Source organism: Notothenia rossii, assembly GCF_949606895.1.
Source record: "Notothenia rossii genome assembly, chromosome: 2".
Taxonomy (NCBI): domain Eukaryota; kingdom Metazoa; phylum Chordata; class Actinopteri; order Perciformes; family Nototheniidae; genus Notothenia; species Notothenia rossii.
In genome coordinates, this window is record NC_136904.1 from 12007539 (window position 1) to 12021115 (window position 13577).

The following is a 13577-nucleotide window of genomic DNA, read 5'->3' on the forward strand; positions in this document are numbered from 1 at the left end:
AATCGCGATTTCGATTTAAAATTGATTAATCGTTCAGCCCTACTGCACACTATAAAAAGCCAACGTGCAATAATGTTTACTTCGACACGTTTAATGTTTTGGGATTCATTTGCAGTACTCGGAGTGACGCATGCAAACACACTTTAGATGGGACACCAAAAATAACCACAACAAGTAGCATTTGGCATTAAGTAGTTGTCAACTGAGTGAATCTAAAAGAGAGCACTTGTGCGGTGGAGAAAGTGTTATATGATCACTTTTGAGCTGCACACTGACTTTGCCTGGGGAAGCAAACCAGCAATCTCTTAATAATAGGCATGCTTCTTTAAAGTTTAGGCAACTATTATATTTCTTGATTACTTTGGCAAGAAGCAGAAGGAACATCTATGTTACCGCCCTTAGCAATTGAAATGTGATGCGAAAATTACAGGGTTTCGAGGGTGCCTGGCCACACGTGGTTTTCAAAACAGCAAATCTACACTCTGTTTGCAGTGCGGTGTGCTTATGAACCGGGAGCTGCAGACACCTGATTAGGTTACATTTCTGCCCTGGTGACTATGAGGCATGAGGCTCGAGGTGGCAACCATGGCAGCAGGGATTTCTGCCAGAGATGCACTCCAGTAATAGCTGAAGTGCTCAGCTGCAACCTGAAACACATTTCAGAGCAGATCCACTTTCAGCCAGGGGTCAAGATGTCGGCTTTCTTTGGCCAAAACTCTTGAAATTTCAAACTGAGGTTTTGAAGTGAACCTGGATTTGGCCCAACAAGCAGTTGATATTTGTGTAACTCTAATCCTGGTCATCGGTCTGCGACCTTCAGCACTCACTGGATCGGTTCACAACCGACTGTAAAGCGGCTGGGATGAGGATCAGCACCTCCAAATCTGAGGCCATGGTTCTCAGCAGGAAACCGATGGACTGTCCACTCCCAGTAGGGAATGAGTCCTTACCCCGAGTGAAGGAGTTCAAGTATCTCTGGGTCTGGTTCTCGAGTGAGGGAACAATGGAGCGTGAGATGGGTCGGAGAATCGGAGCAGCGGGAGCGGTACTGCAGTCGCTTTACCGCACCGTTGTGACGAAAAGGGAGCTGAGCCAGAAGGCAAAGCTCTCTGTCTACCGCGCCATTTTCGTTCCTACCCTCACTTATGGTCATGAAGGATGGGTCATGACCGAAAGAACGAGATCGCTGGTACAAGCGGCCGAGATGGGTTTTCTCCGCAGGGTGGCTGGTGTCTCCCTTAGGGATAAGGTGAGAAGTTCGGTCATCCGGGAGGGACTCAGAGTTGAACCGCTCCTCCTTCGCGTCGAAAGGAGCCAGTTGAGGTGGTTCGGGCAACTAGTTAGGATGCCACCTGGGCGCCTCCCTAGGGAGGTGTTCCAGGCACGTCCAGCTGGGAAGAGACCAAGGGGTAGACCTAGAACCAGATGGAGGGATTATATCTCTTCGCTGGCCTGGGAGCGCCTTGGGATCCCCCAGTCAGAGCTGGTTGATGTGGCCAGGGAAAAGAAAGTTTGGGGCTCTCTGCTGGAACTGCTACCTCTGCGACCCGACCACGGATAAGCGGGAGAAGATGGATGGATGGATGGATAATCCTGGCTGATTTCTCTGTCAAATGATGTAACGAATGAGCACAGATCATAACTAAAGTTACATTTCACAGTGGTCCAACAGGAAAAAGAAAAACAATAGAGTTTTATCATTTACAAATGATATATTAATCAAATAATTAATCAAACTCCACACCAGAAACTGAATTTTGAAGTATAAATGCAATCTTAGCATAATAGTAGGAAAGGGAAATTGGTCAACATAGATCCATCTGTTACCGATCTCATGATGAGCAGTTACGGGAGTGTAATAATCTGCAGGTCTCCCTTGAAAGAGAGATCGTTGATCTCAATGGGATTTCACCAGGATAAATAAAGGCTACAAACAAATAAGGGCATTTCAATTCAGAAATAACTGTTGTTCATATCCAAGCTGACCGGGAAGACAAACTCTTATTTCACTCATTTTTCAAGTTTTCTATCATATATAACCTTTGGAGATGGTTAATGTAATAGATACAAAAAGGTCCTCTGGAAACATATATGCATGTGTGTTTTTAACCAATCAACATAATGTTTTGCATTGTTGTTCAGGGACATTTTGGAATAAAAAGACAATGGAAGCTACGATAATTATGATTAGTCACCAAACGGTAAATGTTTTGTTTTCAAAGCCCATACATTTTTATTACCGACAAAAACTACAACATTCTTGACCAGTCTCAATCTATTAAAATCGTAAACATAATTTGGTCATTAAAATTAGCAAGCTCTTCTACTGAGGAAACCCTTCTAAGGAACAACTCCAATCAAAATGCCTACCGAGTAGTAAAGCTTTATCTCCTATCACTATGACAACCATACTGGCTCCTGTTGCACCAAATTGCTCAGCATGGCAAAAAATGTGGTATTTTTAAACCAGACTGGGGGTCCACTGACTTTAATCACAGAAAGAACAGAACCACATAACCAGACTTCTGCAGGGCACTTGCTGCAGAGACAGATTGCTCCTCATGAAACACACCAAAAAACACAGCTAACATTTCCTATCCTTGAGTCATACACAGGATTTTAAACCAATCAATTAGCAAAAGCCAGTCAGGCAGAAATAGTTTTTCCCGATACTGGCAGGCAACCACTGGACAGGCTTATATTCATGATGCAATGTAGCTACATGGGACGGTGGAGTGAGTGGGAGGCAGGCATACCAGAACCTAGTGGGAGGTGGGAAAACAGAAAGTAGAATTGATGTGCCAAAAACACAGCCTCTGTTGCATCCATCCAACAATGAACAGCATTCAGAACTTCAACCTCAAAACGTTACCCACAATTAAATGGTTCCATGCTTTAAAGCTGAAGGGCATTAAGGGCAGAATCGACTACAGTCCAATCTATTCAAACCTGTACATCAATCTTTACATTGATAGTATATTTGATGTGCTTCTGCATCAGTTGCACAAGATATTGTTTGGCTCAAAACTGTGATTGTTGAATGTTTGGTCCATCAGCCGTCTGTTTTTAATTATGACCATTAGTTCTAACATAAGTTTGAGGCTAGGTCAAAAGGTGCATGGAAAGTGATTCAATGTGTTTTGTCTGAACTAAAAATAGGTACTGTACATTTGAAAGGGCCAAGCACAGGGGCCCTCTTTCTCACAGGAAACCCTGCTTAGAATCTTGTGATTTGACTCTTGTGTTTAAAGGTTACTCATGCCTTGGCTTGGTCACAACAAAGTGTGAAATTCTCTGATATTGTTAACTTGAACTAGGCAAGACATTCCTCCGCCTCCATTCTGACCTTCCCCGCCCCCCCCCCCTTTACACTGCAGGACTCTATGCATTAAGCACATTACCTCAACAAAGAATTCCAAAAACATGTGTTATATCTACCATTTTTAAGTCATCATACAATGTGAACTGAAGTCATAGAAACACTGCCACTCAACTGTAGTATACAACTTTAAAGTTGCTCCCTAGCATTACAGTCAAAGTTGATTTGGCATTGGCAACAACATGATTACCATATTAACAGCAACTGTGTTTTGTACTACAGAAAACATTCATTGAGACTCATTGGTTTAAAAGTGCAGCAAATCAAACTCACATTTTAGGTATGTGTGTTTAGGCAAGTTCAATCAGGGCTGAAAGGTGGACTCCGCCACCAACAACAAAACCAAGTGAATAGAAATGAATTTGTACACAATGTGAATACATTGACGGCCTTGGTATCATCATCCAGATTCATAATGTAAAACATGATTACCTGTTATTTTAATAGTGAGGAAAGTGTGACTATCAGAGGGTATATCATACTGTCTATAGACAAGGTTGGGGGTATCAACAAGGAAAACATTTTAATTGCATCTTTAATTCTAGATCAAGAGCTGGCATACTTCAGCTTTTTGACCCTTACATCAGCTTTTTGAAATGGACTCTGCTCAATAATATAAAACACCTTACAAACACAGAGTTTTCTATGTTCTGATTGTCTTTGATCACATATAGCCTCAATCAGTCAAATAATGGCAACATTAGATTTTGCCCTCAGCTTTTGTTTGCCAATTTGGCAGCTGATGCCTAGTTACTAACCTGGCAACCACTTTCAAGCATTTGTTTCTGACTTTGAGGTCCATAAAACATGAAACAAGCAATGAGTTCCAGGTGGCCAACTGGGAGCTGCACTGCGAACCAAGCAGAGCAGCCAAAGCTGATTCTTCTCTTGGTTATTGCTGCATTAACACACTGTCTTTATTTCAGGAAAGCAAAAAGGGATACTGAAAAATATTCAACGTCATTTGATAATGTAATGTAACCATGCTTTGTCTGTGAAGCTCAAAGTCTATTCCCTCTACTCCAGCTTTGTTCCAACTGTATGAAAAAAGCTCCTCTTAAAATCAGTTGTTGAAGAGGAAGCTGTTCCCAAGCATAGTCTTTCCTTGCAGCCTCTTGTGGGAACTGTTAATAACAGTTTGATACGTGCTGACAGTAACACTCAACTTTGATTGACACTTCCTGTACACAGCAAAGCTACCTGGCTGATCCTGAGCAGCTAGCTGTTGGCTTCCTTCCCGTGGCTCAGTGCATTTGTATAACATTTGTGCCTCTTTAAGATTAAAGTGTCTTTACGGGCTGCTTATTACTTCCTCTCTCTGGTCCCTTGTGACAGCAGAGGTCTGTTTTCATGCAGAACAAAGGAACAGATCAATAAATTAGCCATGTATTAATGATGAGTAACCCGTCTAATGCCTGATGAGATTGGCCTCGAAAGTCTTTACAAGCCAGAAATACAAATGGTCTTTGAAAGTAAGTCCCCCAAGGCTGTAGAGCAAGCACAAGACCTTTGGAAATCAGTTAACTGTTGGCTTTAGTATATGTATTTCATATTTTACAATGGCAACAGGCTATGAGCTATGTGTCATGTATTGATTCAAAGCTCTTCTATTCGTGCATTCAGTTTCATTATGTTCAGAATAAGGCATCATTTCCAGATTATCCCCACTGCTTCTCCTTCCCTGCCACTGATTTCAGCACTCAATAACTGAACAGCTACACAGCAAATAGTGTAATTGTTGATCAGTCTGCTTTGAGAAGATTGGTTTCAAACTATTTGCATAATGAAACCATAAACACATTTTTCAAAGAAGGTCAGTGCAGTTACTAATATAATGAAAATGCTTTTGATTGCTGCTTTAATGTCAGCAGAGCAGAGTAAGGCAGAGTTTGGTCAGTTTAATAAATGGTTGGTGCCAGCGCTTGAGGCAGAGCAGCATACAAAGCAGCAGCAGAAGATAGTAACAGTTAACCATGGGGCTTGAGAAAATGACATTTTCACAGAGATGAGACAGAAGCATAACTGATCAGTGCGGTGACAGGGGCATGGCTCATTAGACGAGAGCTGCCATTTTGAAAGGACAGATTTTAACATCGGGTAAATTGAGAGGATGGGATGACATTCTTGTGCCGTAGCAATTTTCTTCACACCTTTATTAACTATAGATTTTTTTTTTATCTAATAACTGCCAACCTTTCCCACCAGACATGCTGTCCTTACACCCAGACAGATCTCAAAGCGGGCTGGTGCTAGACATACCTAGAGGATGTGTAAAGAAACAGTCAGAGGAGACCACTCGTTCCTCAGGAATCACACACACATTGGAGCCGCCTGCAGCATAAGGTCATGTGTCTTTTTCTGACAAGCCAAGGTCTATGCAACCAGGGGGGAGAGGGGAATGGTGTGTGTGTGTGTGTGTGTGTGTGTGTGTGTGTGTGTGTGTGTGTGTGTGTGTGTGTGTGTGTGTGTGTGTGTGTGTGTGTGTGTGTGTGTTTACTTTTGCCCATTAAACAGCCAGAGAAACTCACTTGCACATCTAACATCGCAGGCATGTCTTGCTTCATCGGTGCCCCCATCTCATATGACCCGTCTGCCTCACAGTCCCACACAGGGCACTGCCTTAATACAATTAATCTGCCACTCATCCTCTCATTGCAATACTACTATGGAGTGTACTGACCCTAGAGCACAAACTTGGCACATAAATAAGTGATCATTTAATTAATTGGCAAAAAGGAGGACATACTCATGAAATCCCCTGCAGTGATCCTAATTATAACACATCTAGCATGAGATAATATAACTTCTGCAAATTGCAGGCTATGAAAGCGTTGTATTTCTATAAAGGGGTGTGGCAGCGTCGGAGACACAGGCAGCCATCCCCACAATTCATGCAATATAACCTGGAAGGATAGCTGCTGCTGCAGAGAAGCCATACATTATTCTACATGTCGCACTTTTCCCCCCCATGCTGCTCTTATTGTACTGTAGCAACCACATGAGTTCCCCTGCAGGCTGTAATGTTTAACGGTGTAGTGAACTGAAGCCTTGGATTCCCCATATGGAGGAGCTGCTTCCACGCGCTTTACACAGGTGGCCGCCCTTTAATTTGCGTGGCAGACATGGCATTATGGACGAAATGTTTTTATTTTAACAAAAGTTGACAACAATTGCATGTGGCATGAGTGGAGGATTGAATGAGATGGTCATTTAACATGGCGGAGGCTGGCTTTCCCTTGGCCAGTGCAATGTTACCAGCCCCTCCGTGAACTCTCCATGCCTTTATGACTCTGCACACCCACCACAAAACACACCAAAAACAGCTTTGCCAAAATAAATCGCCAAAACCGGTGCCACTGGAGAAGTCGACAATTAAAAAGGCTCCACAAGTTTGGTTGATTCAAATGAGCATGGGAGCCCCTGAACTTCGGCTGTAGCAGCGATACATTTAAAAAGAGCCGGAGGAGCAGACATGTGAAGCGGTCAAAGAGGGGTTCCCATCCGGCAGACAGGCACTCACGCCGGGCTCGCACACACACAGCGTGAGGTTTCTATTATAACGCTTTGGTCGGAGAGAAGGTCAGGCAGATCTGTTCGTCTGCTGCGGGGGAGATGGCCAGCAGAATAATCGGATTACAGGGTTGTACACCTACCTTCAGATCCTCTACTGGGGCATTTCAAGAAAGGCAGCCCTGAGAAGATGCACATAAACCGACAGTCCCGCTCCTCAGCAGTACAATATCCTCCGCGTTGAGGGAAATTTCCAACTGGCTGGACAGTGTTTGAGCAGCAGCAGCGGCACTGTGTGTGTGTGAGTTTGTGTGTTAATGGGGAGGGGGGGTACACTGGGGCAAAGAGGAAATGCGTCACTATTAATGGCCCAAACGCTTTGTAGTCCACCCGCTGTCCACTGAACTACAAATGGGGTTGAATTAATTAATATAATTTATATTTGTACAGAAAACATTTTGTCACGTGAGATTATTTGTAAGAGACATTACCTCACGTTAGAACGTTTTTTTATAGGTCTAAAAAAGTATTAAATTATTGGTTGGCATACGATTATCAGTCTGGGTGATAAGTTATTGCCCTTCACATATTGGTTTAAAGCCAAAAACAAAGAGAGGAAGAAAGGAGAATTCCCTGTGAAAGGTATCCAAATATCACCACCTGCTCAAATATAGGCCTAGTCATTGTTTGTTTTACTGTAGACTGGGTGGTAACTGTGACCTCAAACCAGCCAACTGTATGCTTGTTTGTCCTACAAACCACCATTTTCAACTAGACTTCTGAATGGTACTGGCATTATTTAGTGTATTTAAAATGACTATGATTGGAATATAAAAGGCAGACATGTGTCTGATATGGTTTTAGTTTTTTCTACAGAAAAGTGTATTCAAGCCTATACACATCCTGCAGCAATGTGCACAGTAAAGGTCAATTACCAATATGAAAAACATTTTATTAGTGGGTAACTCAAAACAAAGAAAGGCTAAAAAAAAAGAAGGAGAGATCGGGTTAGACTGATTCTTATTATGGGCCAAACTCCAATAACACTGGACTTTACATGTCCCAAGATGCAATTAAATAGCATTTTTGGATTTGTCAGTGAGGTTGCCCACATCTTTCAAAACCAACTTCCAGTCTCAGTAAAACATTTTGTTTATTGTGTGTGGTTCCTTAATCAAGGTCGGGATAACCCAAATGACATCACTACTATGACCTCATATCAATCTTGATAAACCCTCAGATACACAGGAGACACTTAACATACAGGTACATTTTGTTTCACAGGCTGCAAAGTATTCCTTGAATGTAGTTCACTGGTTGTGTGTGAAATTGTTGGAGTGGCCATTAAGGCATGGTCTTAAATTATTCCAGCCATTAAAAAACGTAATGGGGGGCCATTATCTTTGAGTTCATTATTTTTGCAGGGGTCAGGTGAGGTGAGGCAGGACAGAAATAAAAATTGAGGGATTGGAGGCATTTGTTACACATGCTATTAGTGGAAACTGGGTCCCTGTTGTCAGGGTATACAGTTGGGTGAAATGTGAACCTCAGCGGGGGTGAAGCTTAAAGATGTTTACCCGAGCCAGAGCAGGACAATCTCAGATGGATTCCAGACATTCTGATGGAAGCCCCTTGTTACTGTCACTGCCATTAACACGTCTATCCCTCTGTCTGCAAACTATAATCTCTATACTTCCAGACACTCCAACATAAATCATCAGTCACGAATACATGGCAACGTGAGAGCCTTTTCAAAATAAGAGCACATACCATTTCCAGGCAGAAATGTCTAAGGACGTCATCTGCGCATAAATGTAAAAAAATAGTTTAAAATAACACCTACTAAACCAGACTCAAAAGAAAAGGTATTACCTTTGAAATAGGATCCCAATTTTTTTCTTTAAGTCTGAAAGATTTTCATGTTGACACTTTTGAGGTTTCCTTTCAACAAGCAACCGCAGGCATAGAAGAAAGGGGTGGGGATCATTTTTACGTACAGCAGGCAGACCACATCAACAGCTTTTGGCCTGTGTTCAATTTAACAGGAGATTAATGATAAGAGCCTAGTTCTGATGAAGTGTTTCTGTACTGCTAACATGAGAGATAATGGAGTCCTTATAGAAACTAGTATGTGGGCTGGTGACCGTTTCAGATATGTTAGGGGAACGTGTGCCCGGTTAATTGTATTTAGCACAAAGCACAAACATGTTTATACATGGTATGGCCTATCAACTGTGCTGTGAATGCACATAAACTAATATTAGACAAATACCACCCCCCAGTGGTCAAATACATGCAGTACATATCACAGAAGGAAAAATGTTAACCTTAAAGGTTTTATGAGAAAGACCAAGTATTTGTCATGCTTTCTTGCAATGTTCACTGCACTGTAGCTCATTTTAATAACACACCCTGGATGGTATTTGGTTAGGTGTGGCGAAAAAGCTAACCGGTTGTATTTGAAAAACTTTACTTTGTTGCACAGTTGACAATCATTTACACTCACCAACCGGGTCAACTCTGTTTTCAGTAGTTCTAAGGAATAAAATGTTTTGCTAATGGAGAAAGAAAAGGACCAGTACATTATTCAAAGCTCACCTGTTTTCCAAATGGCTCTAATCAATAGTTGAGGTAAAAGAAAAAAAGTGAAACAAATATTCAAGGCTATTTTTACTTATAAGTTTAAACATTTTTACAAAACAAAATTAATAAAAATAACACAAACAAAAAAAGTCAGTTGATTGGAAACATTGTAAGAAGTATATTAAATCTAAACAAGCAACTGATGAGCAGATTAATCTGAAGGAAACAAACATTTACATCAGAATGTATCGGCTATGGCAAAATATTTTTTCAAACTAGGACAATAGTAAATTGATAAATAACGCACACACTGGGTCTCTTCCATATCCCTATAATAGGTACAATTTATAATGTTATTTTAAATTTAGATCAAATTGTATTCTGCTTAAAATGTTTTGCACATTTAGACTTTATCATTCCAATACTACACATACAATGTCCCACTGGAGGGTTTTACATCTGAAAACATACAAAAAGACTCATCTACTCCTCTGTCTCTACCTCTTTGGGTTTCGGCTCTCGTATCTCAGACTCCATCCCTGGCAAACTAGTTCTCCTTCGTGCAGCAGTCTCGATCTTCTGCACCAGCTCCACGTCCCAGGGATGCGTGACAAAGGTGAGCACCTCCCCCCCCTCCATCCCTCCTGCCCTCCCCACTCTCCCTGCCCTGTGAATGTAGTCCGTGTGGGATTCTGGGGAGTCATAGTTGACGACCAATCGCACTCGAGATGTGTCCAGGCCACGTGAAGCGATGTCTGTGCATATCAGCACATCTGCACTGCCCTTCTGGAAAGAGCGGAAGATTCCTGCCCGCACGGCTGCAGGCATGTCCCCTTGCAGACGGGCGTGCTGCACCCCCATCTCGTCCAGCGAGTACCCCAGCCAGTTGACGGTGACACTCTTGTTGCAGAACACCAACGCAGCACCGCCTCCTTCTTCCTGTTGGAGCTGCTTCAGGGCCTGGTTGAGCTCCAGGATCTTATCAACACCCTTCAACTTCAGAAACTTCTGCTTGACATGAGGCATGAGGAAGTGCAGCATCTTGCTTTTGATAACAACCATGCTGCCAAGATCTGTCACCTGGCTGAGCACTTCACCCACACCCCCAGGGAAGGTGGCCCCCACCACCAGCAGCTGGGCTTTATGGTCCAGGCCTTTTGTTTCCTTGGGATCTCTAGAGATGTTTGTATTGACAAGGATGCTCTCCAGCATGTCAGAAAAGCTGGGGTCGAACATGGTGTCAGCCTCGTCTACCACGAAGAAGCTCAGGTCGCTCAGGTCAATGCAGCGTCTCCGCAGGGCCTTCACCAGAGCCCCTGGTGTGGCCACTAAAATATCCGGATGATCCTTCTTGAAGACCTCCTTGATTTGTCCTACACCTCGCCCACCCCCCACAGTCATCGTCCGTAAACCTAACTGAGCACACAAACCCCTGGACACAGCGGCCACCTGCTCTGCTAACTCTCTAGAAGGCACAAGAACCACAGCACCAATCTTGCGTGTGCCCTGAGCGTACATCTCCGATTCCTTATCAGCCATTAGCCTCTGAACAATAGGCAGGAGGTAACTCAAGGTTTTCCCACTGCCAGTCTCCGCAGCACAGAGAATATTGTGACCTTTCATGACCTTTGGGATGGTCTGCAGCTGCACAGTGGTAGGGTTGGTAATGCCGATTTTCTCCAAAGTCTCGACTAGCTCCTTACAGATTTGGAGGTTATTAAACGTCACAGGTGCTTCCTTTTCAACTTGTTCATTCTGATTTTCAGCAACAAAAGGGGCCACCGTCTTCATGTTGTTGATGGTGAAATAGTCCCCAAATGATTTGTTGTGTTTCCATCCTTTCGAGGAGAGCACGGGCTGCTCGAACCTCCCGAGAGTGTATGCTGCAGTCTGGTTCAGATCCGGGTTCTTGCTCTGGATCAGCAGCTTGCCAGCTCTGACGGTGTTGATCTTGTTTTTACCTTGAGTCTGCTTCACATTTTCCACTTGCTTCTGCATGTAGCGAGGGATCCGAATAACAGTCTCTTCCGGCGCAGCTACTGATTGATAAAAGCGAGTCTGGCTAACAGGACAATGAAGGCGAGAGTACGCCGACACAATAACAAATGTACGAGAGTTGACTCTATTTGAGATTGCTCGGGACGCAGCCGAAGCCAAATATGCGACCTTCACAGAGAGCATTTTGTTTTTAACCGGCTCTATAGCAGCTTAGAGTCCCGTGACAAGAATTACAACCCAAAGAAAATACTAGACCAAGAAAACGAGACCAGTTTAGCGAACTGGGAATCTTATGGAGCCAATTCACATGTTCAAAAATACCGTAGATTTGTTAGCATCCTCTTTCGAATGACAGCAACACGACGCCATGCTTTGTTGGCGAATGTTGATGATGTAGACTCGTCGTTGCGTGATGACGTATGTAGAAATGCAGAATCTAGATTTTCAACAAATCTAGATGTGTAGAGGTGTAGCCTACTTCTAAAACCACCACATGTATTTGTTAGCTTTGTTAACTCTAAAGTTTCAGACTTAGATTAACAATACAAAACATAATCAACAAAAATATATATTGTATTTGTATTGATCCCTTGGGAGGTTCATTATCTGCCATGGCATTAAATATAGGCGTAGTATAATAAAAACATAAAAAGCACTTCTTCCCAAGCTGTACTGTAACATTAAAGTGATCTATACGTAAGACATCGATAATTACAATATACATAGGTCCTAAAGTCAAGTTCTACCAAAATGGATATGGACTGCCTGCTTTAACCACTGAGCTATACAGCAGCTTGTGCAGGTAGGATTGATTTGAAATAATTGGATCACATTACCTTTTTTCGTGTAAAATTTGACACAAAGCTTTCAGATAAAAGTGGGACTGGTCAGAGGAAGTGAAATAAAATATCATGGCAACTCAAATATATTGTTAAAGACACGTGCACAACTTTCAGAGCAATTGAAAGTGCATTTGTTATACATTTTGTTGTATTCACAGAATACAAGGCTACCAAGCAGAACAACATTGTTTGAAACACGCACAGACACAGAAATGTATAAATATATAAATGTAACTGAAAATTAATGTAGAAATTACATTAAAGCTATATAATAATCATAGACTGTATATAAATAATAGTATGACAATGATAATAATGCATGTTCTGTTTTATTCTCAACTTTTACTTTTTATTTATACATTCATTTATTTATTTCCATATTTATTCATTTTTTCATGCATTTTTGTATTCCTGTATTTATTCCTGTATTTATTCTTTATTAATGCATTTATTTATTTGTTACTTACGTATGTCATGATCTGTCCTCCATACCTGGCTCCTGTGCATACAAGTACAAATTCACTCCAAATCACATCCCAGTAAGACCTATAGTTGGGCGTATATATAATAATAGTTTGATATGTGTAATTATTTCTATTGATACATGTTTTCAACATTTAAACATAACGTTTAGTTTTCAACTAAATGACCTATTGACACTCGATTTGCATGATGATCACTGTTTCTCCTGAAGTCTTGTACATTATAACCCTGTTCTCATGATAACTCAATCCCTGATCAATATACAATGAATCAGCACTGCAGCACAGTTATAAAAGAGATTATAATAGATTAGAAAAGGGTGAGAAAAAGTGCCGTCATTGACACAACAGCGACTGTCGATAACTGCCCACATGACTCTGACCTCTGGTCAATTCTCTTCAGCATTTTGAGGCACAGTAAAGTATACATTTGCATTTATCTGAGAATTACCAAAGAAAGCTTATCAACATTTTCATCTGATTATTGTAATTAGATTTATTAATCTTTTCAAGCATGTCGGCTTAGCAGGTACACTTGTAAATTACTACTTAAAGGGCTGCCTTGGGGCTTTTAGGGGGATAATCTATGCTGCTTTGCCACTTTGTGTAAACTAATAAAAAGGAGACTATAGGCCTGCATTCAGAGAGGGTCCAAAGGGGGATTTCACTCTTTGCTGTTTGGCCCTGTCGTTGCCCAGTTGGCTGCCAAGAATGTTTTCATTCATTTGTTTTGGTTTATAAATGGTATCCTCATATCCTATTCCCTTTGTGCAAAGCAATTAC

At 41.9% G+C, this 13577-nt stretch overlaps 2 protein-coding genes across 3 annotated transcripts in view; both read right to left on the reverse strand.

The window, feature by feature from the left end:
- The window catches only part of LOC307028368 (talin-2), a 97520-nt gene extending 90319 nt beyond the window's left edge, over positions 1 to 7201 (reverse strand). For both annotated transcript variants that reach the window (XM_079663322.1, XM_079663321.1), the window contains exon 1: positions 7033 to 7201. The gene's annotated coding sequence lies outside the window, so the exon portion shown is untranslated. The remainder of the gene's footprint in view (positions 1 to 7032) is intronic.
- A 2345-nt stretch (positions 7202 to 9546) lies between these two features.
- Positions 9547 to 11867, reverse strand: ddx28 (DEAD (Asp-Glu-Ala-Asp) box polypeptide 28). Its single transcript, XM_079663323.1, has one exon. The coding sequence runs from the start codon at positions 11651 to 11653 to the stop codon at positions 9956 to 9958; it is 1698 nt and encodes a 565-aa protein (XP_079519449.1). The 5' UTR covers positions 11654 to 11867; the 3' UTR covers positions 9547 to 9955.
- Positions 11868 to 13577: the final 1710 nt, after the last annotated feature.

Bases quoted from the DNA above. Each gene is read 5' to 3' on its own strand.
- ddx28 (XM_079663323.1), bottom strand. From the start codon at position 11,653: ATGCTCTCTGTGAAGGTCGCATATTTGGCTTCGGCTGCGTCCCGAGCA.